General features: G+C 50.6%; 2 protein-coding genes across 5 annotated transcripts; both read left to right on the forward strand.

Annotated features, from left to right (window-relative positions):
* GGA2 (golgi associated, gamma adaptin ear containing, ARF binding protein 2) lies at positions 1-11626 on the forward strand. Of its 4 annotated transcripts, XM_058849342.1 has the most exons (17): positions 1-168; positions 748-832; positions 1651-1726; positions 2231-2329; positions 3237-3360; positions 3831-3934; positions 4404-4484; positions 5169-5306; positions 5437-5518; positions 6396-6515; positions 6762-6920; positions 7137-7192; positions 7477-7628; positions 8440-8597; positions 9506-9675; positions 10079-10189; positions 10770-11626. In XM_058849342.1, exons 1-17 carry the CDS (start codon positions 135-137, stop codon positions 10878-10880), a joined length of 1860 nt encoding a protein of 619 aa, XP_058705325.1. In that variant the 5' UTR covers positions 1-134; the 3' UTR covers positions 10881-11626. The 4 variants fall into 4 exon arrangements, with proteins under 4 accessions (XP_058705325.1, XP_058705321.1, XP_058705323.1 ...); XM_058849338.1 differs by having other exon boundaries at positions 10079-11626; XM_058849340.1 differs by having other exon boundaries at positions 6765-6920; positions 10079-11626.
* Positions 11627-11677: 51 nt separating this feature from the next.
* On the forward strand, positions 11678-26813 carry COG7 (component of oligomeric golgi complex 7). The gene is made up of 17 exons (XM_058849535.1): positions 11678-11877; positions 13070-13218; positions 13708-13824; positions 13975-14143; positions 15083-15165; positions 15925-16047; positions 17367-17565; positions 19577-19704; positions 19912-20066; positions 21255-21371; positions 21879-21944; positions 22607-22793; positions 23775-23915; positions 24360-24443; positions 24764-24878; positions 25804-25947; positions 26118-26813. Exons 1-17 carry the CDS (start codon positions 11712-11714, stop codon positions 26282-26284), a joined length of 2310 nt encoding a protein of 769 aa, XP_058705518.1. The 5' UTR covers positions 11678-11711; the 3' UTR covers positions 26285-26813.
* Positions 26814-26889: the final 76 nt, after the last annotated feature.

The raw sequence follows: 26889 nt of genomic DNA on the forward strand, positions 1-26889 counted from the left end.
GAGGGGAGGAGCTGGGAGGGGTGTTGGTGGGTGTAGCACCGAGCAGTGAGCATTTCCACAGCAGGAACACTCGGCACAAGCGCTGCCTGGGCTGCCCACGGAGCTGCTCCCTGCCCGGCCGAGGGACAGAGCCCATGGCTGGCCCCGGGCAGCTGCAGCGCTGGCTCAGTGAGTGGGGCTGGGGGTCAGGGCTGGCTTGGCTGCTGGCTCTGCTGCCTCTTCCAAACTGGGTGGGCACTGGAGCAGCTTCTCCTCCATAGGGAAGGGCTCACTGCCCCCATGGAACCCTTGCAGAGGGATGTGGGTGCTCTCTTGCTGCGTCTGTCCTTTTCCTGCCCATCCTCGGCCCCCAAAGCTGCCTGAGCTGGCTGAGACTGGGGAGTGGACACAGCCAACAAAGGCTTTTTCTTTAATTTAGCTGTGCAAAAGTGTAAACTGCCTGTGGTCCACCACAAGTTTTGCAGTGGTCCTGGGAGAGCTGCCTGTAAATGGTTTTTAAGTTTCTCCTGCTAAAAGCAACATCTGCTGTTGTTGGGCTGTGCTTGACTTTAAGTGTGTGCTTGGGACTATATTTTTAGGCAGTTTTAGTAACAGCTGTTTCCTGCTCGTCCTGGATCTCCCCTTTCTGCTATGAAAAGCTCTGGAGCAGTGGCACCAGCGAGGTCTGAGCTGTTTCCTGCTCTGAGCACTTGCTCACACTGAGCCCAGGCTTTCCTCCTTCCTCTCTTGTTTTTCTCCCTCTGTAAGATGAGGCCACTGACCCGAGTGTCTCCGAGGAAAACTGGGAGTGCATCCAGCGGTTCTGCGAGCAGGTGAACACTGACACAGAGGGGTAAGGCAGACACACAGCTCTTTGTGTTCACCCAGGCTGTGTGGGAATGGGGCCTGGGGCTGTGCTGAGGGGGGCTGGACAGGGAGCTGAGGGGATTCGCGGGGCTCCGCTGCTCCTGGGAGCAGAAATGAGTTGGAAATATGAGCTGGGAAGAGGTGTGTGCCAGTGTGATGGAGGGTGATGTCTGGGAACAGGCTCTGGCATCAATTGCTGCAGCCCACCAGCAGCAGGTCCTGCTGGCCATGCCCTTAGGAGCCTGGCCAAGGATTCCTGCTGTGGGGTTCTGCAGAGAAACCCCAAGGGAGCTCAGCCTCAGCTTTTCCTTCCAGACGGGTGGAGGATCTCCACTGAGGTTTCCTCACCTTCCAGCTGACAATCTGGGTTCCCTGGGAAGTAGCAGGGACTGATTAATGCAAATGGTCTATCAAACCTTATTGATCATCTCTGTGTTCAGAGCAGACTGAGTTCAGAGCTCATAGTCTGGCACCCAGCTGGTGCCCAGGAGCTGGCAGGGGCTGCCCTGGCTGTCCTGGAAGCTCCTGCAGCTGTAGAGAGCCAGTTCCTGAGGTGTCTGCTCAGGGGCATCCCCCAGGCTGTCCCTGCTGCTCTCCCTCCCAGGACAGCCCCTGGGCACGGCTGGAGGGCAGCTCTGGGGTCACCAGTTCACCCCCTGTGTGTGCATGGCCAGCACCGTGCCCCAGGAAAGGGGTCTGTCCTGTTGGGAGTCCAGCAGCTGCTCTTCTGTGCACACCAAAGCCAGCAGCATTTGTTTTTCCTGGGAATTTGTGCATGGTGTGACTTGCTTTGCTCTTCCCCAGCCCGCTGTTTGCGCTGAGGCTGCTGGCACACAAAATCCAGTCCCCTCAGGAGGGGGAAGCTCTCCACGCTCTCACAGTGAGTACCTCCACCCACACACAAAGCACTCACTTGGAAACAGTTTGGCAGGTGGAACAGCAGAGCAGACAGGATAGGTCTCTCTTCCTTTTCTCTTAGATGTCAATGTCTCTCTCTTGGACTCCTCTCCCTTTTAACTTCCCCTTGCACAAGGAATACAGAAAGCAGGGCACAGTGCAGGCAGTAATTGCTGCTGTTCCTCCCCACGTTGCTCTGCTGAGGTGTTTCACTGCTCTGCAGCTCTGGCTGCGTGAGCTGTGTCTCACCACACTGGCAACAGCTCAAAGGTTGTTCCTGATGGGTAGAACAGAGCAGGTGGTCTTCATGTGCTGCTTAGGAAGGCTGGATGAAGGAATAAAACACGTTCTTGCTGCATGATTTCTCTTGTGTTGGTGAATGCCCTGTCAGAAAGCTCTTAGATATAGTAATATAATGATGAAGTTTCTGAAAGTTCCCCAAGCCTTGTGTGTCCAGTTCCTGTTGGGAAGATTTTGTTTTCTGCAGGTGCTGGAGACGTGTGTGAACAACTGTGGTGACAGATTTCACAGTGAAATGGCAAAATTCAGGTTTCTGAATGAGCTGATTAAAGTGCTCTCCCCAAAGGTAGGTGATGGTAGTTAGATAGGAATAAAATAGGGATAAGAAATGCAGCTCTGCTTTATCAGAGGCAGTGGGATCTTCTGGCCATGCTCCTCTTCGTTGGGGTGGGCCTGGGCCTGCCTGGAACACCCTCTCAGCCCCACATCCGTGGATTTCCCTTTCTGCTGGATCCTGCACACATTTACCGCTGGTGCACGTTTCATTTTCCATTGCATCAGCCCAGGGGCAGAGCTGCAAAAAGCTGATTTCAAAGAAATGCTCAACTGAAGAACAAAACTCCTTGTCTCAGTCTCAGGCTTGGTAACAGGATTTCAGTGAAGCCATAGACTTTAAAGCATATATCACTGAGGACAATTCTGCTTACTGCTCTGAGAGGACAGGTATCGTTTAATGAGTTTGAAATGCCTGGTCTTGGGGAGCTTTGTGTTTTTTATAACGAAAGGAGTGCTCATAGGAGATAAAGAGAAATTGGAGAAAACACCCAGATGCTGATAAAAGACAGTAACTGTTGTTTCTGGTTTTGTTCAGTTTTCCTGTGTCTGGGGCTGGCTGAGGCCAGTGCTGTGAGTGCATTACAGCAGTTAAGGGGAGTGTTTAAAGTCAAGCACAAAACTGTTTTCACTAAAATAATCCACTTTGGGGTTTGGATTCAGTAACTGACCAGAGAAGTTTGAAGTGGTTTAATTTTGATTGTTACAAACATGTGTGTGATTCTCACACACTCTATAGCATTTCCTGTGTTTCCTAACCCAAAGACACACAGCTGACAGCGCTGTGAATAAACTCACAGGAATCCATTTTATCCTTGGTGTCTGCACATGAACTCCTTGGGGCTGGATCCCTGTGCCAGGTCTGGCACCAATTCTTTGGATTTGAGCTTTTTTGTCTTTCTTTACTGTCTTGTTTTCAGTACTATGGAATCTGGTCTTCAGAAAAAGTCAAGTCGAGGGTCACAGAAGTGATATTCAGTTGGACAGTCTGGTTTCCTCAGGAAGTCAAAATCCAGGATGCTTATCAGATGCTGAAGAAACAAGGTTCAGTTCTGTTATTTCAGTTTCCTTTTTAGCCTCCAGAGCCCATGGTTTCCCCCACAGATATCTGCCCCCCTCAGCTTGTGACTCAGCTTTTTCATAACATGTTGTGTGTAAGGAAAAGGGACAAAGGTCCCAGGCTGGCTGAGTTCTGAAGGATGCATGGAAGTGTTTCAAGGGATTTTCCAAAGAACAGCCTTCCTGAGCCACAGCTCAGACCACTCTGGAGGCCTCAGTTCACACTGTGTGCAGGGAAAAAGTACAGGACAGGCTCAGAAAGTGATCTTCGCCCTGGAATACTCTCCCAGGATTATGAGAGATGAGTTCAGAGGCATCCTGGGATGGATTTTTCATCCAATACATTATATTTAGTAGTCCTCAGTGATATTTTAATGTGGAAATCATGCAAAACCTCATGCACTGTTGAGCATCGAGGTTTCAGCAGTTTGAACAACTGCTGTTACCTGTTCCAGGGATTGTAAAAGAAGATCCCAAACTGCCAGAAGACAAAATTTTACCTCCCCCTTCTCCAAGACCTCAGAATTCTATTTTTGACACAGATGAAGAGAAGTCCAAGGTAAACCTTAGAGTCTTCATGCCCCACCCTCTGTTTTGTAGTGATGATAAAAGAGATTCAGTAATATTTTGGGAGCTCCTGCTGTTTCAGACAGACTGTCTCAGAATAATGCTGATCCTTCCTGCAGTGCAACAACTGGAGAACTCTCTTGAGCTGAGAGAAACTGAGGCTTTGTCAGAAATATTTCCTTAGGAAAAAGTGAGACTTTTTAACAGAAAAACATCAGTTTCCATGACACTTCCCCAAGGGAGGGTTCTCCAGGTCTTACAGAAGTCCTGCAGAGCCTGAGTTCCTAATCCTGAACAGCCAGTGCATGCAGGCAGCAGTGTAACCTGGATTAGATTATGGGACAGCAGCTGAAGCATTTCCAGCATTATGGGATGGTTCTGCAGGAGGTGTCTGTGGTGTGGGAGGTGAGCACAGGGCTCAGGGGCTGCTGCTCACTGCTGTCCCATCTCTGCCCTGACAGCTCCTGGCCAGGCTCCTGAAGAGCAGCCACCCCGAGGACCTGCAGGCAGCCAACCACCTGATCCAGAGCGTGGTTAAAGAGGTGGGAACTCCCAGGAGAAGCCTCTGTGCAGCCAGGGAGGGAACTTGGCCACTCAGTTTTTGACAGGAGACCCTCTGTACGGCAGCCCCAGTGGAGGGGCCATGTTCAGTCTTTCCGAGTTATTCTGAGATTACAGCATGGGATCATTTTGTTTTGTTTCCCTGAAATATGCCATTATCAGGAAGAGGGAATATGTGAATGTGCATACAGCAGGACTCTTCCATGTCAGTGGCACCTTGGCAGTAGTGCTGCAGTAGTGGTCAGAAATTTCCAAAAATAAACTCAGTTCCCAGGTGGAAAAAAGTCACTTCTGTACAAAACTGCCTCTTTCCTGCAAGCAGTGTGTGTGCACATCTGGCCTGTTTGTGTTTGCATGTTCCATCTGCAGGACCATCCCACTTCTCTGCTTACAGAGGAGATTTGGTTTAATCCTGTGCTCATTTTGAGTGTGTTGTTCTGTGGCAGAAGCCACCAACTCCCAGCTCAGGTTTTGAAGTTGTGCCTGTGGTGAGCTGTATTCCATATCCCAAAGCTCATGGCCAGGGTGCCCTGCTGGGGCAGCTGGGGGCACGTTCTCACCTGTGCTGCTTTGTGCCTGCTCTGCCTGCAATGAAACACTAACAGGTGTGACCCAGAGTGCTCCAGCCAAGTCACCATCTACCTTTCTTTCATTTCTCACCACAGGAGCAAGAAAAGTCAGCTCAGGTGTCCCGGAGAGTGAATGCCATCAGTGAGGTTTCTGAGACTGTCCGACGTGTGGAGGAGTTACTGGAGAACTACAGGAGACATGAATTATCCCCAGCTGACCAGGAGACCCTACAGGTAAATGTTCTTTTTCCTGCATAAATACTCTTTTTCCTCCCTCTTCTAGAGGGGGCATCACTGGCAGGTGACTGCAGAGGCAGAAGTGTGAGTGTGCCTGGTGCTGAGCAGTGCAATGTTTCCTCCCCAGGCTCTGCTCCAGCGCTGTGAGAAGCTCAGGGCGCTGCTCTTCCGCCTGGCCAGCGAGGCCCTGCCTGACGAGGAGGCTCTAGGTAAGAGCCAGCCCTGTGCTCCTGCTGCCTGGCAGCTGGGACAGCCTGGGAGTGCAGGGCTCGGGTACTGGGCACCCTGTGGGCAAAGCTCTCCACTCTCACCGGGAAACCATGCCCAGGGAAGTGGCATTCTGTCTCCTCCTGCTCACCTCTGAGGAAGCTGTGAATTTTCACTTGGAGCCCAAAGTTAAATGGTGAATCTGCTTCTTCAGCTCAGGTGGTTTTCTGAGTTTCTTTGAGTTCTGATGTTCAGAGAACTGAAGGCTTTTGAGGCCTTTTCTCTCCAGAGACTGAAGTTTTCCTTGTGTATAAACACAGAAAGAGGAATATATTTTGAATTCCTTGTAATACCAAGGAAAATGTCCTGGTTTCAGCTAGAGTAGTGTTAATTGGATAAGAGCAGAACCTTTGAATTCCACAATTGTCACTTAATTCCTGAACACGTGCCTTGGAAATCCACCTGAAGCAATGGTTGCTGAACAGACATCCTAAACAGCAGCCCTGAGAGCTCAGCTGCACCTCACACCTTCCTCTTGTACCCACGGGTGCCACGGCTCTGAGTGCTGGATTACAGACTGGAGTGCACAGGGAAAACTTGTGGAGAAAAAGAAAGTGCACAAGAGATGGCAGGAATTAGGAATACTTTAGAGATGGGATAAGATTTCAAAGTGATCTAGGTAAATGAGAGGCCTGGAATCAGCAGCTGTGAGTACAAAATGGAATGAAAGGTGAGTGGGGAGCTGAGGGCAGCCTGCTTTGCTGGCTTTGCTCCTGAGCTGCACTGTCCCTTCCTCACGAGCATTTTGGGGAGTGCTGTGGCACTGGCCTGGCCTTCCCGTTGGAATGTGAGTGTTTTGTGTCTGCTCTGGTTCCCCAGCTGAGGTCCTGCAGGCCAGTGACAAGCTCTCAGGGGTGCTGGGGCAGTCCAGGCAGGCTGTGGCCAGCCAGGAGAACGGTGATGGAGCAGCTCCAGCTGCCAGCTCAGCCCGTGCACCAGGTGAGAATAACCCACAGCTCCCTCAGCAGCTGCGGGGAGCGGGGCTGGGGAGGGAAGTGCTCCTCAGGGAACAACCCTGGAGAAAGTGCTGTAACATGGGAAAAAATATTATGTAACCATCATTTTCTCTTGCATGTAGTTGATAGAAAATGTTCCCAAAGTTTCCCACCTTTCAGGCACAGCTGTAGCCAAGGATGTGCCGTTCCTTTCCGGAGGTTCCTCGCTGACTCTGTCTCTGTTCCCCAGCAGCCCCACGGCGCATGAAGAGCTACACGCTGATCGACTTCTCCGAGCTGGAGCCCATGGCCCAGACCCCCCCAGAGCCCTGTGCAGACACAGCCCCAGCCTCCCAGCACGGCAGCACAGCCTCCAGCTGCCTGCTCCAGCACCACTTCCAGTCCCTAGGTCTGTAGCTGCAGCTCAGGGTCACCCTTCTTCCTGGGCTTCGTGGTGTTTAATAGGAGAGCTTTGACTTCAGTGTCAGTCCCAAGACAAAGCAGAGCCTTCCAGATGCAAGTTTTCAGGGATGCAGTGTCTTTAGTGGTGTTAGACAGCAAAGGAAGAACCTGTGGAAACCCTGATTTCTGTAAATTATCTGTGACATTTTGCTATCTTTCTTAGGTCTCAGCAACTCCCCTGCCATACAGAAACCACCACCCAATTTTGGCCTAGCAGAGGTGAGTGGGGCTCAGATACTTTGCAGTCCATAAGGTATAAAGGACAAAAATCAGAGATGATTCCTGGTCTGCCCTTCCCTGGCAGCCTTTTTGGTGTACCACTTGGTTCTGAAGGGAAACTGGAATCCTTGTGCTCTCAGTTAATCTCTCAGGTGCAGATTGCAACCAAATCTACAAAGTATTTCTACTTTAGTTAGAGGTATTTGATGAACAGAGCTCTTTGCAGTGCAACAGGTTTATTTTTGCTGATATGTAGCATGAACATGAAGGGCCATATTTTCCAGCCTGCTGTACACAATGGATTTAGGGAAGGTGTAAGTGCTGTACAAACCCTGGGACCACAGGAGAGCTGGGAAGATGGCTGTGCAGGGAAGAGTGAACTCCAGAGCCTGGATCAACAGCTCTCTCCACTGTCCAGGACCAAAACATTCTCTTCGTAAGTAAACTCTTTGTAATAGAGTCAGATTTGGGGGCTGAGGAATTCTTTTACAGCAGGGAGGTTTAGGAAAACCTTTCAGCTGCCCCTGGTTAGTGATGGCAAGTGATCCATGCTCATGTTGGCTCTTTCCTGCAGCTGTGCACCTCTTAATTGCAGTTTGTGTAATTGCACATTGGATCTTCCATGGGTCAGAAATTTGGGGAGACATCCCATTGGTTGATAACAAGGTGATGGTGAGCTAAAAGGAAAAAACCTTACAGTCAGGCCTGTTTATAATAACCTGTCACTCAAAAAGTACTTTCCTCAGCTTTCTCCAGACGGTGACAAGGTAGTTCCCAGACATTTGGTGGAAGCTTGGAATAGTTCACAAATCAAATTAATCTCCACAGATCTTCAGAGCAGGAGACTATTACAGTGCACTTATACAGTCTGCCATAATACAAGAAATTTTACTGAAGATTTCCAACCTCCTGTGATGTCTTTGAGCTGGAATTTACTTTAATCTGCCTGACAAGGCCTCCAGAGAAGCTGTGCACAGGAACGGCAGACTTCCAAAGCCTTAAATCTAAGTTTTACCATAGTAACAGAACCAAAATCTGCCTTAATGAATTTTGAAACAGAAAGGTCTTCCACAGATGAGAGAGTTTTTTAATTCCTCAAGGGCTCAGAGTGTAAGTCTGTAGTTTCTTTATACCTAAAGGAGATGAGAGATTTGGAATACAGACAGACCCAGCAGTACAGCAGAAGACAGTATATTCCCTGTAGTATCCCCAATTAATACAAGCTTTCTGCATGCTTTTCTTTCCAGGGATTTATCACCAATGAAATTGCCCTTTCCAGATCTTTCACATAACTCAGTGGCAGATCCTCCACTCCTCAGTCCAGGCTACGAGCTGAAGCCTGCTGCCTCTTTGCATCCAGCTTCTCTAGAAAACCTGTTTGTGCCTTTAATTTCAGTTACACCAAGTAAGTGCAGTTCTGTGCCCCAGCTCTGCTTACTGGAGGCTTACTAGAGCTCTTCCATGAGTTCTTCAGGATAGGAAGCCAAAGTAGCTTCATGCTGTGTGGGTCGGCTGGAGACAAGCAATGACTGTTCTGTGATGTGCTTAATGTACCTGAGAATTTGAGTAGGTGCTAGGGATCACAGCATGACAATGTCCTTATGCTGGAGTTTCCTGCCCTGGCTGATCTTTGTAATGTGCTTCTAAACTCTGTCCTTTGCACCTTCAGTCAATCTTCCAACAGTTGTTCTACTAAAAGTCTTCAAAGACATTTTTGAGTGGGAGTTGCCCCACTTCCTAAAGCAGAGCTCTTCATTTCACCTCTGCTTTTCGGTTTCACACTGTGTGGCCCAGCCCTGCAGCTCGGCCCCAGAGCATTTCCTGGGTTTCACCCTGGGGTCTCAGCCCAGGGCCACAGAGCCTTGGTTCTCACTGCTGCTGGAAGAGTTCAGCTGCACAGACATCCTGATCTGCCTTCAGTCTCAAGTGAAGGTCCTAGCAGATTTTGGAAGGGCTGGATGGTGATAGGTCTGAATTTGCCAGGCATGGATGGTAAGGAGCCAAATCTTGTGTGCACTAAGAAAGGCACTTTGCTTTTCCCACCATATCTCTGTTGGATCCACACCTGACTTCCCAAGGACTGGTGAAACCTGAGCTGCTAAATCCCAAATGCAGACATTCAGATTCCTGTCTCTGTCTTGGAGGCACATGTAAATCAGGGGCTGTGTGCCACTTGGTCTGTGAGTTTGCCAAAGGAAGTAAAAGTTTGTCTGCATTTTCCTTTTTGCTATTCCTTATCCCATCTTTCCTGTTCCCTCTCAGATGGGAGAGGAATCCAGGCTTTGATTCTGAGTCTCAATTTGTCTCTGGCAGGCACTATCTGTCCACTCACTGTGTATGACAGGAATGGTTTCAAGGCCATGCTCCACTTCTCCAGAGACCCGGCTCCCGGCCGACCAGACGTGCTGGTGATGGTCCTGTCCATGCTGAGCACCTCAGCACACCCCATTAGGGACATCCTGTTCCAGGCTGCAGTCCCAAAGGTGAGAACCCTGTGACAAAGCAGCAGAGATGCTCAGAAATGTCCTGAGGAGAAGGTTCACCATTTCTTACTGAGTGTTTGCCTTGCTCACGGGGAAACTGTGGCTCCCTGTCTCTGGACAGAGAACCTGTTGTGCAGTGGTGCCTGTGGCATCAGTGCCTGTTCCACAGTGTGTATCCATGACCTTGCTACGGCCAGAGAGGGCTCCAGAGCTGCTGCTTCAGCTCCTGGGTAGGGCTCTTGCTCTCCATGCATGTGAAGCATAGAATTGGCTGTTTAGGAATATCTGCCTTTAGTTGTAGGCTGTGCTTTTCACTGAATGACAGCGACTGTTAATCAGCTCCATTGCTCACAGCCCTTTCCCACCATGGACTAAAAAGTGTTTCTTTTGTCTTCTCTTTCAGACCATGCAAATAAAGTTACAACCAGCCTCTGGTTCTGAGCTGCCAGCCTTCAACCCTCTCCTGCCGCCTGCAGTGGTGTCACAAGTGCTGCTGCTGGCCAACCCACACAAGGTGCTGCTGGTGGGCACTGGAATCCCACTGGAATCCCACTGTGTGAAAGATGGGGAGAGTCTTAATAATGGGGAGATGCAGTGGAGAGACAGGGCAGCCTGGGCTGTGCTGGGAAGATGTTTTTCCTGCTCAAAGAGCTTTCCAGAGCTACAGTCTGAAGGACTGTGTGGGCAGTTGCTGCAGGGGCCTGCACAGTTCTGGACTATGTGCCCAGAGAGACAGCTCCAGGCACTCACTGTGCAGGTGTTGGCAGCTGATGGAACACAAGGGCACCCAAGGCACAAGTGATGGGTGGCGGATCTGTTGCATTATGAGACCCAAAATTGGTGTAAGGAACTCTCAGTCTGAGTAGGCTGGCCAGGCCTGGATTGCCAGCATGCCCACGGGTGGCATGCACGGGTCTTCCAGTTGCTCTTGTCCATCTTAGGAAGATCCAGGGTTTCCTTCTGTGCAGATCTTCTGGAAGGCTGGTGTTTCCCCTTCCAGAGGGGACTCACTGCAGCAAGGCCGTGAGGGGTGAAGGAATCCCGGAGTTTATAACCATGGTGTGCCCCTCTCTCTCTCTCTCTCTCTCCCCCAGGATCCCATCTGCCTGAGGTACAGACTGATGTTCACACAGGGCGTGCAGCCCTTCAGCGAGGAGGGAGAGGTGACCGGCTTTCCAGAAGCTCAGCTCTGGGGCAGCAGCTGAAGTGCAGCTGGCGTGGGCACAGCTGGGGAAGGGCTGGGGCCCAGCAGTGCTGGCCAGCACTCTGTAAGGGCAGCTTTTCTGGGGATCTGCCGCTCCTTCCTCCTGTGTGTGCCCGGCGGGAGGAGCAGAGCTGGCTGCTTGTGCCACAGCCCGTCCGTGTGGCTGAGCGGGTTTACCGGAGGAGCCTGTGGTACCGGGGCCCGCTGGAGAGCACGGCAGGCTCCGTGCTGCTGCTGCTGCCCGCACGCCTTTCCTCATGCTGCCCGCGACACTTCCCCTCTACTTCTTGAATTAAAAACAAAACACGAATCTACACCAGCACTCAGCTCCCGTGCCAGCCTGTTCCAGGGACACAGGGACACCCCCGTTTTCCCGGAGTCTGGGCCAGGTGCAGCGGCAGCCGAGGCCGCCGGTACCGGGAGCGGAGCCAGGCCCGGGGACCGCGGGCAGCGACCGGGCTGGGCACGGACACCAGGGGCTCGGCTCTGGGCCGGACACCGCCCCGGAGCCGCCCCGGAGCCGCCCCGGGACCGCCCCGGGACCGCCCTTGGACCGCCTCGGCACCGCCCTGGGACCGCCCCGGGACCGCCCGGGAACCGCCCCGAGACCGCCCCGGAACCGCTCCGGAATCGCCCCGGAACCGTCCCAGAACCGTCCCGGGGCCGCCCCGGCGCTGCCGAGCGCTTCCGGGTGCGCGGCGGGACCGGGCCGCAGCCGCTCGGGCTGTCCCCGGCTGTCCCCGGCTCTACCCGGCTGTCCCCCCGCTCTCCCCCGCTGTCCCCCCGGCTGTCCCCCCGCTGTTCCCCGGCTGTCCCCCCGCTGTCCCCCGCGATGGACTTCTCGCGGTTCCTGTCGGATGAGTTCGAGGTGAAGGGCTGGGTGAACGCGGCGTTCCGGGCCGTGCAGCAGGAGGCCCCGGGCAAGGTGGACGCGCACGCCGCCACGCTGGTGATGAAGCTGCAGCTCTTCATCCAGGAGGTCAACAACGCCGTGGAAGGTGCGGGGTTCTGTGGCAGCCATGGGCTGGGTGTGCTCCAGCTCCGGCCCTGCCCGTGTGCTCCCGGCACCCGTGTGTCCCCACACCTCAGGTGACATGTGCTGCTGCCCAGGTGGCGATCCCGGCCCTGCCCGTGTGTCCCCACACCTCAGGTGACATGTGCTGCTGCCCAGGTGGCGATCCCGGCCCTGCCCGTGTGTCCCCACACCTCAGGTGACATGTGCCACCGCCCAGGTGGCGATCCCGGCCGTGCCCGTGTGTCCCCACACCTCAGGTGACATGTGCCACTGCCCAGGTGGCGATCCCGGCCCTGTCCGTGTGTCCCCACACCTCAGGTGACATGTGCCGCTGCCCAGGTGGCGATCCCGGTCCTGCCCGTGTGTCCCCACACCTCAGGTGACATGTGCCGCTGCCCAGGTGGCGATCCCGGTCCTGCCCGTGTGTCCCCACACCTCAGGTGACATATGCTGCTGCCCAGGTGGCGATCCCGGCTCTGCCCGTGTGTCCCCACACCTCAGGTGACATGTGCCGCTGCCCAGGTGGCGATCCCGGCCCTGCCCGTGTGTCCCCACACCTCAGGTGACATGTGCTGCTGCCCAGGTGGCGATCCCGGCCCTGCCCGTGTGTCCCCACACCTCAGGTGACATGTGCCGCTGCCCAGGTGGCGATCCCCGCCCTGCCAGCCTTGCCCGGGCCTCGGGGATCCTCGCACCCACCTCGGCTCTCGTGGTTATTCACCAACACATCTCCCTTAGTGCTGGGAAACAGCAGCTCCTGCCAGCGCCGGGTTAGATGGGGTAGCAGGGTACATTTCTTCTCCAGAAGGGTTGCCCAGCCCTGGCACAGGCTGCCCAGGCCAGCGTTGGAGTCCCTGGAAGGATTAAAAAGCTGTGTGATTGTGACACTTGGGGATGTGAGTTAGCGGTGGCCTTGGCAGTGCTGGGGGAGCAGGACTGGACTGTTGGGAACAGCTGGACTTGATGGTCTCAGAGGGCTTTTTTAAACCTGAATGGTCCCATCATAAAATACATACTTAAAGTTTAAAGATACGTCTGAAGATTTATCTTTGATGTTTTGCTTTTTTGTCTAGTCTTGGGTTATTTCAAGTGCTAAAGACTAGATAAGATTATTGAAAGCCCACCTGCTCCTGCAAGGGCTTTTACCCCTCCCTGAGTGCTCTGTGTTCCTGCAGAAACAAGCCATCAGGCTCTCCAGAACATGCCCAGAGTCCTGCGGGAGGTGGAAGTCTTGAAACAGGAGGCGACATTCCTGAAGGAGCAGATGATCCTTGTTAAAGAAGATATAAAGAAGTTTGAAGAAGACACAGCTCAGTCTATGCAGGTCAGTTCTTAGTGTTTAGCTGCAACTCGTGAAATTCTACAGGTTCCAGAGTTGTTAATATGAAATGATCTTGTGAACTTAAGATAGACAAAGCAGCTTCTTTTAACATTAATGGTGGGAAGGTGGGGGTGACACAGGCCTGTGTAGTCTGCATGTTCTGAGGAACAGCTGCTGCTCAGGTGTCTGTTCAGAGCTGCTGGTACCTGCCTGGGGACACTGCTTTCTGCCTGGGGTGCAGAGCATTTTCAGGTAAAGTAGATACTGAAAGAACAAGACCAGAATTCAAACTAACCTAAACTAACCTTGTCATGTTTGACTTTGAAAGATGATTTTACATCTCTAGCTCCTTCAGACCATTACATCTTCTTGTAATAATATAATGTTTTCACACCTTTTTGTTTTTAAAATAAATTTAAGCAGAAGATAAGTCCCAAGTGTGTGACAGTCATTTTTTCAGTGGGGGATGTAGCACTGTGTTTTTTCCTTCAGGTTCTGGTAGAGATTGACCGAGTGAAGTCCAGGATGCAGTTGGCTGCCGAGTCACTTCAGGAAGCTGACAAATGGAGCACACTAAGTGCAGATATTGAAGAGACTCTTAAAACACAGGTAAATACTGAGTTATTTGGTCTTTGTGCCTCCAGCTTTTCAGGGAACTGTGTTTAAAAGTGGGATTTTGAAGCGGCTGTGAGTCACATCGCTGCTGCTGACGCTGTCTGAGGTCGCCCTTGGTAACGGGCTGCCTTCCCCTGCTGGCAGGACGTGTCCCTGATCTCAGCCAAGCTGACGAGCATGCAGAGCAGCCTGGCCATGCTGGTGGACACACCGGATTACTCAGAGAAGTGTGTGCACCTGGAGGCACTGAAGAACCGCCTGGAGGCCATGGCCAGCCCTCAGATTGTTGCTGCTTTTAACTCCCAGTCTGTAGGTCAGTAGCTCTTGGTGTCGTTTACTGTCAGCACAGAGTTTATTGTCTTTAAAACAGGGTTTGGGTGGAGAGTTGGTGTCCTGAAGGCTCCTGATACTGGGTCCTGGGCTTCTCCTGGTGGAGCAGATGCCCTGGAATGTTTTGGGCTCTGCAGCTGCCTGCAGGCCAGTGCTACTCTGATTTTCCTGCAGTTTGGGGTACCTGTGGCCACTGCAGGAAACAAGATTACAGAATGTTATGGACCATGTGGATGTGTGAGATGGAGGTGCTGCTCAAATAAGCAGAAGGTCCCTGGTTTTCTGTTATCAAGGTGTTGGTGTAATCAGGAAGGAAATTTGTTTAGAAGTGTTCTGACTTCCTACTACTTTGTAAAAGCAGCTTTATAAATTCTCCTTAGAAAATTTGTCTTTTTGGGCAGTTCTTTGTGCTGTTCCTTCCCTGTGCTGCTGTCAGCACTTCTTTAAAGTAGTTGTGGTTCTTGACACTCATATTTGTGCACCTTGAGGTCCTGGAGGGATCTGGGGCTATGGGGTACAAACCAGACTTTTGAGGAACCTGTGTTTCTAAGCTCTGTGCAGGAGCAGCTGTGCCATGAGTTAGTCTGAGGCACAGGGATCATTTTGAGGACAGGTGAAAGCAAAGCTGAGGCCTTTATCAGGTGTCTTTAGGTTTGTGAGTGCTGGCTTGTTTCTAGAAACTAATTATTTCCTTCTAGGAAATGCTCTGGCTTTATCTGGCTTTAATACTGGATGTGTTAATACTATGTGCTGGTTAAGTGAAATTCATTCCTTGTGTCTGCTGCTTGATCTTGTTTGAGGATGGGTTTCAGGCAGTTCTGCTCCTGTTTGAGAAAATAAGCAAACCAGAGATGACATCAGACTGATGTCCCACCCTCAGCTTTGAGGCTGCTCCTGATGCCTGTTACTTTGTTTTGTTTAGATCAAGCAAAAATGTTTGTTAAAGTCTTCACTGAAATTGATCGGATGCCCCAGCTTCTCGCTTATTATTACAAGTGTCACAAGGTAAGTGTTTTGGTAAGGTTTTAACATTGCAGAATAAAAGTTGGAATTCTTGCTGGGCTCTGGCTGCAGAGGGAGCTGCTGCCCCACGGATCTCAGCTGTGCTGTGGTGGGGGATGGCACCTGTTCCTCTGTATTTCCTTCTTCCACTTCTCTTGCTGGCTCTGACCAGCTTTGGTGACTCCCCGTGTTGCAGGAGTAATTCTCCATTTGGGTCCTTGTGTCCCTTCCTGCAGCACACACAGGATATGTGTGTTCTGCTCCATTTCTCTGTGCCTCATGGCTCTGCTTTGCTTTCTGTGGATGTGCCCATGTCAGCAGTAACTTTATCACTGCAACTTGCCAGCTGCTGCCTTCTGTAAACTCTTTTCAGGTAAGATTAAAAGCTGGAATTCCAGACAGTTCTGTAGCCATAACCTGAGCTTCAAATTTCTCACATGACTGTGACTTTTGAGGATTAAGTTCAAGGCTGGGTCTTGCCAAGTATTTCAACTATTATGTGGGGGTATCAGTTGCAATCTCATTTTATGAGTAAAATACCAATGTTAATTAAATCTTTGAATCACTAAGAAGCCTCAAGCTTCATGCTGCAAGTCTTTTCCTTCTGTGGTGCTGAATTATGTGTTAGGCTGAAACGTGGAGAGGGGAGCAAGGGTGAGCCTCACGTTTTGGCAGAGGTGCTGTGTGTGGGGAGTGCTGGGTCTGGCATAAAAAAACCAAGAGCTGTCAGTTTTCTTCTCAGATGGTTCTGTTCCCCATCAGGTGCAGCTGGTGGCCGTGTGGCAGGAGCTTTGCCAGAGTGACCTGAGCCTGAATCGCCAGCTGACCGAGCTGTACGACACCCTCCTGGGGACCTGGCACAGCCAGCTGCAGTGGGCAGCACAGGTGCAGAGACAGGTCCATGCTGCTGCAGGGGCAGGAGAGGACAGGGCTGGGCACCCTCTGGATGCTCACAAAGCTCTGAAGAGCTCGTGGCTGCTCTCCCTGACTTACACTCCGGGCCTGATGGGTGCAGGATGGGATTTGCAGCCCATTTACTGTTCCTTGTCCAGCCCTCGCAGACAGGGTGTGAGCTCTGGTGTTCCACCAGCAGCAAGGTTGCTGTGTTATTGACATTAAAGCTGCTCTATCACTTTCATCTGTACCTTAAGTTAAAACTAATTTGTTGGTGTTGTAAGTGTGTGCTGTTGCAAGACATTTGAAATGCCTGAATTGCTTTATCACTTGGCCTGGAGGAAGCCCTCAAGGTCTCTGGACTGATGTGTGTTGCTCTTTGTAAGATATCTGAGGGCTTCTGCTGTCACCCCTTGGAGTCTGTGTTCTTGTTTTCCCTGCCAAGAACAATGTAGGATCAAAAAAAGTTTTTGTCCTTTGGTGAAATGAAGAAATAAGTTCATATTGTTGAAGAGTTTTTCATCCATGAAGGCTAAGAGATTCTTATCTTCATGTCACAAAGCCAGTGTCAGTGCAAGGCCTGTGCTGCAGAGGAGCTCAGTGTTTCCTTGAAATGTATTTTTTCTGCCTAATGATTCAATGTGACTTACAGGTCAGATGTCAGGTTACATTTTAGCAGATATTCTTTGAACTGGGATTGTAAGAAATGGCACATGGGGCACAGCTCATATCAATCTCCTGTGCTGCTTCTGCTTTCTGAAAAACTCTTGGACCTTTTTGATGGTAAACCCAGCTTTCAAAGTAAATGAACAGGATAGCTGATGAAAAAGTCACAATGAAGGCTGTAAATGTTTTATGCTAGTGGAGTGGCTGATTCTCAGTTGATTACAGGCTTTCTAGCCTTTCCACTGCTGACTTCTGCCTATCTGACCAGTAATTTGGCTTGTGATGTAGTCCTATGTCTTCATATTTTACTGATTAATGTTGTTTCCCAACACACCTGTGTAAACTGAGTGCACTGTTTCAAATGCCCTCTTCTGCCAGGTGTTTTTTGAATCACTGTAGTGCCTGTGTTCTTCTGAATTCAGTTTTTGGCCTGTGCCTGTGCTTCTAGTTTCTTGGTGGCTGTCCTCAAAGCACAGCAGTAAATATGTACTGCCCTAGACGTGCTGTCCTGTGTGCTAGGTCAGCTTTAGCTGAGTGCTTCTGGGTTTTCCACCCCTTGTGAGGTGCTTCAGAGTTGGAAGCTGCCTGCTGCTCTCTGCTGCTGCGTGTTCCTCTCAGGTAATGCAGCTGTTCTGCTGCCACAGGTTTTCAAGAACCCCCATGAAATCGTGACTGTGCTGTTGATTCAAACTCTGGGAGCTCTGGTGCCTTCCATCCCCGTGTGTCTGAGCACTGCCATGGAGAGGACGGGCCAGGACACCAAGCTGAGCCAGCTGCTGGAGCTCCACGATGCCACCGTCCACTTCGCCAAGGGGCTGGAGGTGGCCATGCTGCCAAACCTCAGTAAGGCTCTGCCACTGGCTTCTGTCATCCTGTGCTGCCCCCCTTGTAAAGTCCCACTGGGGGATTTTGTTTAGTTTTAGGTGAGGGAGGGGTTATCTCTTCTAAGCAATGCCCAGTTCCACGGCACTTGCACCTTTGTGTTTGTGTGTGTATCTTACACAGGAGCTGTTGACACAGCACTGTGTTTCCTGAAGCAGCCCTGTCCTGAGCATGCTGGCTCTGCAGGGTAAATAGCATTTAGCACTTCTCCTTTTACAAGATTTACTGTTTCTTCTGTCTCCCAGATGAGGAAATGTCTCCAGGGAGGCAGCGAGACCCATTGTGAGTGATCACAAAGCAGAAAAGTTGAGGAGTTTCCTGGAATTGTCACACCTCACTAAACAAGAGAAAACCTGCTTGAAGGCTGCATCCATTGGATGCTTGTATTTGATTTTGTAGTTTTTCTGTTGCTACTGGCTTAAGGTTTAATCAAGTGACAATGCCCAGTGTTTTTTCCCAGCAGCATCCTCAGTGTTTGTTTCCAAATCTGCCCTGTGCTTTCCCCTCCCTGGGACATTTGTCATTTTGGTCATGATTGCTGAGTAATTCCCACAAAGCACACAGCACTGAGGTGCTGTGTTTGCACAAGTTTACGCCTGACTGCAGCTGTTGGCTATTTATAGTCCCTTATGAATTTGGTGGGGCTGCTTCAAAGGCTGCCTATGGGAAAATCCAAAATTAAAGCTAATGGAGCATTCCTGATGCTGTGCTTCCTGTGTTTGGTTCCTCATAACATTGTCTTGAGCTGTTTAAACCCAGATTCTTTCTTGATCCTGTAAATTATGATTGCTGAGCAATGTCAGGGAGTGTGACTGTGTCTGTTGTCTGTCTGGTTGCATACACATCAGTCATTTTCTAGCTTAATTTGTGGTTCATTACAGAAATTATTAAAAAGGACTTGGAAAAATAATGCCAGATTCTAGAAGATGATGGAATAGGAAGACCACTGTTGAACTGTTATCTGAGTGTGTTAAAAAAAACCAAATCCCAAAGCCTTTATTTCCATATCTTTTAGTGTGGGGTAAGATGTTTGAGAAAAGAAATATCTCAAGAATGGAAAGGCCAGGTGACTCAGCTGAGAAGAGTCAAACCAGTTCCTGTGTGTATGTGAGGGGAGGGCTCAGCTGTGATTCACAGGATAATTCAGTTTGGAAGGGACCTTGGAAGATGATCTGGTCCAGTTTCCTGCTCCAAGGAGGATCTGCTGGGAGCTCAGGCCGTGGTGCTTGGGATCCTGTTCAGTCTGGTCTCAAAAATGTCCAAGCACGGAGACAGTGCTGGCTTTGGACAGACTGCTCCATTGCTCTCCTGTCCTCAGGGTGTGAAAGTCTTTTCTGATAGCCAGGATTCAAAGCCATTTTGGTTTGCAGCAGGTCTGATTTTGGCAGAGCTTAGTGAGAGCAGCTGGTGTCCAGTTCTGAGCTGAGCAATAACCATTCAGCCCTGATTTGTGTTTGGGTTGGCAGCTCCCAGCTCAGGCATGGCTCTGACAGGCTGAGTTTGTGCTTCACGTTCAGCTCTGCTTGATGAACGCTGGCACAGTAGCACTGAGTGAATTGAATTAGTGTCAATTATTTTAAGTGTGAGCTAGGCTTTCTGATAAATGAGGATTGCCCCTGTTTGATGCTGTGGGTGTAATGTGTTTCACTTCTCAGATGGTTTCAATTCTTCTGCTGTAGGTTGGAATGTTTGATAGATTTTTGTCACCCAGGCTGTTTTGGGTCAGTGAGTGTTAATTTTCTTGAGGCATTTGTTGAGGTAGAACATCTTGGTTTTAGGAAGCAGGTAGAGATAATAATCTTGTTTCTGAAAAAATGAAAAACCCAATCTGTGTAGTTGAGATTGAAGCTGTTGGGCAGCATTCCAAGCCTGTGCAGGCAGCATGCTCTAGTGAAGAACTTCATGTGGCTTGAAATGAGGCTTTTAGTAGCATGTTCATCTCTCTGTAGACTGAACATCTGATTCTTTGCAGAGGAGCAGAACCTGGTGAAAGTGATGGAGCTGGTGGAAGTGGTGTATGCTCCATACAAGCCCTATCAACTCAAATATGGAGACCTGGAAGAAGAGAATCTCCTCATCCAGATCAGTGCAGTGCCCTTGGTAATGTACCAGTCTTTGTTCCAGGGGGAGGCTGAAGCTTCCACTACACACAGGGGTCTTTGTCATGGTTACTGCTCTCTTTGCCCCTCTCCCTTTTGCTTCTATTTCCTTTTATTTGTAGGAGAGCACTGTGTTACACAAGGTGTGTTTTCTCTATTGCCTGGAAGAAGAGTCAGGCTCAGCTTTGTTGTTGCTGTTGTTGTTTAGGAGCATTGGGAAGTGATTGATTGTGTCCAGGAGCTGAACCACTCAGTCAACAAACTCTTCATTCTGGCGGCCGGAGCCATCGACAACTGCGTCAAGCTCACGGATGGCCTGGGGGTGTGTGGGCTGCTGAAGGCCCTGAAGGCCCTGTTCTCAAAGTAAGGTGCCTTTAGGTACTGCTCCATTTATCCTCAGCAGGTAGTGAGTGTGCAGCTTGTGGCCAAGGACTTTGTAGTTTACGGAAAATGGCTGAGAGCAGAAAGTGTCTGACTGTACCATGAATCATCAATATCCCTCTTGCTGCTTCATTCGAGCACAGGCCGTTTTCTAGAGGAAAAATGGAAGATTTTATGGCTAAATCAAAGGTTTGCCAGCTGTTTTATATTCTGCTTGGGCAGAGTTTTCATTTTTAATAAATACTTTTGAAGGAGAAAATATTTCCCAAAACAAGATAAGGCTGATGAAAGTAGATCTCAGTGGGGACATAAGTCTGGAGGTTGAACTTGATCATCTTGGAGGACTTTTCCAACCTTATTGATTCAATGAATACACAGTCCAGGACAAGTGACCTCACATTCAGGATCTGCCTGTAAGTGTGAGATACCCCACGGAGTGAGGTTCACTCTTAGGTCTTGTCCTAAAGTATCACTTTTCTGTTCCTATACTGATTTACTCCTTATTCCTTCACGATAGTGGAAGAGCTGCTCACAAGGTATGAATCAGGTATTGCTGCCCTGTGGGAAGGGGGAAGAGGAAAGCACAGATCTCTGATCTCACCTTCTTTATAGGCAATTACAGAGCAATGTACCTGCCTCCAGCTTATGGGCACCATTAAAAAGAAAACGGGGGTGTGTAGAAGACAGAATGTTCTTTTTATCCACGCTCTCATCTGGGGAGTAGCTGAGAAAACAAATTCATGAGATTGTTGTCACCATGTTCTGGAGTAAGGGCCAAGTGATGATGGAGTTGCAGGAGCCATATAAACTTTTCCTGGTCTTTCTAGGAGATGATCAATATAGTGGTAACTAAAATGTCTCACTCCTCCTTTCTCAGGGGTAGAGGGAGCTCCTGGTGATCTACAGGCAGCAAACTGAGGCAGCCACGCAGCATCTTTCACACTTCTTGTCTTCAGCTCTAGGCTTGAGTGGGCTGTGGCTGATCAGTTCTTCACATCCACCTGTTTGGAGTGGAACCAGGGTGTCTCTTCTGTACTCCTTTTAGTATTTCTGGTTCATGTTTGGCCCTTGCTGAGGGCTGACTGAGCAAATCACAGGACACGTCTTTGTGCTGCTCTCCAGCCTGTTTTCTTATGCTGGTGCTTCTCTCTGCTCCTTTTCTCACTGCAGGTACACATCTGACTTCACAAATACACTGCAGTCTATACGAAAGAAATGTAAACTGGATGATGTCCTGGCAGATTCCCCGTTCCAGGAGGACTGGACTGCATTCCAAAACTCTGTCCGGTAAAGGGTTTGGGGTTTTTTGTCTGGTTCAGAGCTGATTTTTGTATCAAAGCTGAAAGGGAGCTACTTGGGATCAGCTTGCACAAGTTCCCAGTGCAGAGCACAGGGCTGAGCTCGCTGTGCTGCTGGAAGCACCAGTGTCAGTCATGGGTTTCAGGCTGCTCCTGGGAGGGGAGGGCTGTGGGGCTCCCCACCCTGCCTGGAGCAAGGCTGCATCTCATAGCCCTTGTCATATTAGCAGCTCTTAGAATTTTCCCCAGTGACACTGAGCTGACCTTCCCCACCATGACAAGAAGCAGCAGGTGGATGAGGCCATTGGGCAAAAAAAATCAGTGTTGTCAAAAGGATGCAGAGTTAATCACCAAATTGACTCTTGACAGATGTGGGCTGTGGTTTGGTTATGGCATTTAATAATTACTTGACACGGGTCTGAGATGGGTTCTCTGGGGGGGTCTGGCATTATCTGCCTCAAATCTCACAGTGTGTTTTTGTCTTGTTCTTTCCCAGGATAATTTCCATTTGTGGTGAACTGCTTCATCAGTGTGGAGACTTTGAGCAGCAGCTGGCCAGCAGGTGAGCACTGGTGACCTTAATTCATGAGCTGTCAGTGTAGGAACCAAGCTGAAAGAAAACAAACCCCAAGGTGCCTTGGTTGCATAGACCATGGAGGGAAAGGCAGCACTGAGATGGGGCACAGAGTGTTCCACTCCATCATATTCCCTGAGACAACCCCCAGAATCCTTTTCCTTGGATACCTGGCTGGCCACCAATGGGCTGCCAGATGGGGGTCAGGAAGGAATTTTCCACCAGATCAAATTGGCAAGATCCTCACCCTTGTGACACGGGGCATGAATCACGTGCTGAAATGAGTGTAGGTGTGCCTTACCTGATGGCTTCTCTGTAACCTGAGGAGTGCAGGCACACGCAGATCTTGCTCCTCATTGTGAGCATGCACTGCTCAGCCTGTGGCTCCTGGAAGTGCTGAGCCTGGCCTGCAGTGCTCCGTGGGGCCCCACTGCCCTCATGCTCCCAGAGCACAAACCCCTCTGTGCTGTCAGCACTTCTGCAGCTGCTGAGCTGCACAGTGGCTGAGAGGACTGGCTGCAGTTGGAGTCTGTCAGTGAATGCTCTCCCTCAAAGTCACCCAAGGGTGGTGCTGGTCCTTGGGCCAGCATGAGGACAGGACTGCCGAGTCCAGAGGGTTCTGCTGGTGACTTTTGTGTACTTGTTTTCAGGATTTTATCAACTGCTGGGAAGTATCTCTCAGACTCCTACAGCCCTTGCAGTCTTTCTGGCTTTCAGGACACCAGTTCTGCAGAAAAGAAGAGCTCCGTAAAAAATCCCTGGCAGGAATACAATTACCTCTTGAAGGAGAATCCATCTGAGTATGCCAGCCTTATGGAAACACTTTACACCCTGAAGGTAGCCCTGGTGCCTGGAGAGCCTGCTCTATTCCAGTGTGCACTCGGGCCCATATTGGGTAGATGACACCTGGATTTCCCTCCAGTCTAAAGACTTTTCATGCTGGGCTTCAGCCTTTCTGTGGGCTGTGTTCTGCAGAGATACTGATACATGGAGAGATGAAATGTCCAAAGCCAGGAAGTCTGGACTCATTCCATCTCTCCCCAGATCCTGGCTCTGTTTTGCAAACATGCCCTTATCAGCTCAGGTGAGGGAGATTTTATCGCAGCGATCATTAGGAAGGTTGTGTTGGAGCCACCTCAAATTCTGGAGCCCACACACCACCTTCTGAGGCTTTCTCTGCCACTTAGACTCTGCTGTCCTGTCCAGTCTGAAACAGAATTCTGCAGGATCATTCATGCATGAATCTGTGAACAGGGTAGAATGACTGTAGTTATCTTCTCGTGGATCTAAGTTATGTTTGCCATCATTGGTCACATGAAGTAGTGAATTCAAGGTTATGAGTTTTATTTCCTCAAAATGTTTTGATTTCTTTGGCACTTGGTTTACCTGCAGCTTTTGTGGTTCCACCTTTATTGTCATGTGTTTGACTTGAAAGCTTGACTAAACTGCCCCGTTGCACAGGTACTCCTCAGGTAGAACGTAATTCCGTGCAGGGCATCAGTTGTTCCCTTTGAGTAAAAGGCAGTTTTGCCATCTTCTCTGCAAGTTTCTCAGTATCCAGCATGTGCCAGAGCCTGGGGAGGCTGGAATGTGATTCTGATTCCTTGTCCTGCAGTTCAGAGAGCAGTGGCAGTTTCTGTTTTAAATGACTGCTTGGAATAGGTCATTCCAAAGGAAACGGGCTGTGCCATCATCGAGGAAAGCTCTGCTGCACAAGGAGGGCCTCATAAAACCTCTGCAAGCATGTTAAGCATGTTAACACAGCCCCTGTGTGGCCACTTGAGTGCTTGTGTGTGTAAATGTTTTTCTGTCTGTCAGGAGAAAGGCACCAGTAACCACAACCTGCTGTCGTCGTCGCGAGCGGCCCTGAGCCGCCTGAACCAGCTGTCCCATCAGCTGGCCTTCGACTCGGTGTTCCTGCGCATCAAGCAGCAGCTGCTGCTGGTCCCCAGGATGGAGGTGGGCACTGGGGGCCTTGGGCTCAGCTGAACAGGCAGGGTTTGCCTGGGGGATCCCTTGGGTTGGCATTGCTTGTCTGTCTCCTGCTCAGAATGGTTCTCTCTGGTGCCACATTTCTCCCACGAGCTGCGGGCACTGGAACGCTTTCCCTTCCCTCACCCACAGCCTTTGCAGCACAGGTGTTTGGAGGCTCTGGTGTTTCTTTGAGGTCTTGCTTTTCTGACCTGTCTGAGCATGTTTCCCACAGGGAGCTGGGTGGAAAAAGGGTGGGTGTTTTGGGCCCAAACGATAACATGGTAAACAGTTTCCTCACCATCTGTGTTCTGCTTCCTAGAATCCCTTGGGTAGTCACAGGTCATGTTGTTGGGTCACCCCTTTCTGAAATACTGACAGGCTTCATGCTCTGGGAAGTCATCAATTCATGCTGCACTTTCTGTCTTACAGGGCTGGAGTTCTGGTGGCATTGGTGAGACCCTGACAGATGACCTGCCAAATTTCAGCCTGACCCCTCTGGAATATATCAGCAATGTAAGAGAGCTCAACTGTCTTTCTGCTCTAGAAAACAAATTGCTGGGAACACTCCAGAGAGCAAAGATTTGCTTGAAGAAGCAGTTCTCTATACAGGTCTTTCTTACCATGAGTGTTTCAGTGACTGCTTCTCTGACCTTGTGAAAAACTATTTCTTGTACCAAGTGCAACGGTGCACGAGAGTCAATTTGTAGGTGAGTGAGTGGCTGTCAGGCTCAGCTCTCTGCTTTCAGGTGTATTTACTGCAGGTGACTTTTTCTCTGGTAAAGGACTTGCCTCCCATTTGTTGAGTGACTCAGCTTTTGGTCCTTTTATTCTAGATTGGCCAGTACATTATGTCGCTTCCTCTGCACCTTGAGCCATTTGTCACTCAAGAGGATTCTGCTTTGGAGCTGGCATTACATGCTGGAAAACTGCCATACCCCCCAGAGCAAGGTAGGGAGAGGCCAAAGGCTTGGAGTGTCTGGGGAAAGCTTTCCCATCCTGACATTACATGGGTGAGATGTGTTACAGTGACAAAACCATTGGACATACCTTTCCTATCACACTGTTTCTTCCAAGAGTCCTTCAGTAAAACCAGGAGTAGCCTCTAAATAATGAGTAAAACTTTTTTAGGTTTAATTCAAGCTGCAAGCTTTGGCTTGGTCTCTGTGTTCATTAAAACGATGTTTTGGGGTCTGCAGAGTTCTGTTGGGTTTTGTCTCCTGTTCTGGCTCCAGGGGGCTGCTGTGTCACTAATCCTGCTGCAGGTAACAGCAGTAGCCACCTAACGCCTTTCCCTGCAGGCTGGCAGTGTACCTCGTGCTGGGCTTAGTCTCTTTATGGTGTTATTTCCACAGACAGTGAAGAAAGCACAGAGCTTGGTATTTACAGTCTTCCTGGAACCTTCCAAAAGTATGCTCTTTAGTTCAGGCTTTTGCATTTATTATTATGTCACCTTGAAGCATTTACATGTTGTAATGGCTCGATAATTTTCAAAACACTAATGAACACAGACTGCCTTAAGGGCTGGAAAAAACCTCGTGTGAATCCGTGTCAGTGCCGTGGTTTGCAAACTGCTCCTGGGAGAGGATCCTGTGGGAGGTGCCAGGCAGTGCCCTGTCCCTGCTGGTCCCCATCAGCCCTCTGGGAGTGACTTCCCTGGAGAGTATCCAGGGGAGTGTTTTGTGTCTGGAGCTCATGTCAGTGGTGTACAGTACAGGCAGAGCACAGGACTGCTTTGATTACTCCAAAAGCAGCTGATAAACTCTGCCTCCCTGTCCTGAAGGAGCAGTCAGGTGTTATTAAGCTGGGATGATGTGTTGTGCAAAGGCAGCACGGGCGGGTCAGGAGCTGGCGGCTGACGGGACTGTCTGTGCAGGGGACGAGCTGCCCGAGCTGGACAACGTGGCTGATTACTGGCTGGGCTCCATCGCCAGGGCCACCATGCAGACGTACTGTGAGGTGATCCTGCAGATCCCACAGCTCACCCCACACGCCACCAAGCAGCTGGCCACGGACATCGGTGAGCGCGGGCACCGGCCCCGGCACGGCTGGCGTCAGCCACAGGCTGCTCTGCCACTGCTGCATTCCAGCCACTGCTGGGGACAGGCTTCCCTCCGTCACCAGCAGGGCTGTCTTTCATCTCACAGTGTCTATTGCCAGTTAAATACGAGTTTTTCCTTAATTTTGCAGATTATCTCATAAATGTGATGGATGCCCTGGGCCTGCAGCCGTCACGGACGCTGCAGAACATTGTAGCTCTGCTGAAGGCCAAGCCAGAGGAGTTCCGCCAGGCTGCCAAGAGCCTGCCCCGCCGGATGGCAGCTGGCATCGCAGCCATCAGGGGCCTGGAGGGCTAGCTGTGCCCTCCCTGCCTCTGGCATCACTGCCAGGAGAGGCTGGAGTGCCAGCTGTGCCCTCCCTGCCTCTGGCATCGCAGCCATCAGGGGCCTGGAGGGCTAGCTGTGCCCTCCCTGCCTCTGGCATCGCAGCCATGAGGGGCTGGAGTGCCAGCTGTGCCCTCCCTGCCTCTGGCATCACTGCCAGGAGGGGCTGGAGTGCCAGCTGTGCCCTCCCTGCCTCTGGCATCACAGCCATGAGGGGCTGGAGTGCCAGCTGTGCCCTCCCTGCCTCTGGCATCACTGCCAGGAAGGGCTGAAGTGCCAGCTGTGCCCTCCCTGCCTCTGGCATCACTGCCAGGAGAGGCTGGAGTGCCAGCTGTGCCCTCCCTGCCTCTGGCATCACTGTCAGGAAGGGCTGGAGTGCCAGCTGTGCCCTCCCTGCCTCTGGCCCCTGCTCAAGGACTCACCTCCTCAGACTGGTTTTCATTTCTGCAAGGACAATGAAAAGATCTTTGGGGACTATGGGAATTTATTTCAGACTAACTTTTAATAAATGTCTTTGTCTAGGAAAAGCTTGTTCTATTTTTCCATTTTTAGAAATAAAGCTGTCCTACAGCCAGATT

The sequence above is a fragment of the Poecile atricapillus genome, chromosome 14 (genome assembly GCF_030490865.1).
Source record: "Poecile atricapillus isolate bPoeAtr1 chromosome 14, bPoeAtr1.hap1, whole genome shotgun sequence".
In the NCBI taxonomy this organism is placed as follows: Eukaryota; Metazoa; Chordata; class Aves; order Passeriformes; family Paridae; genus Poecile; species Poecile atricapillus.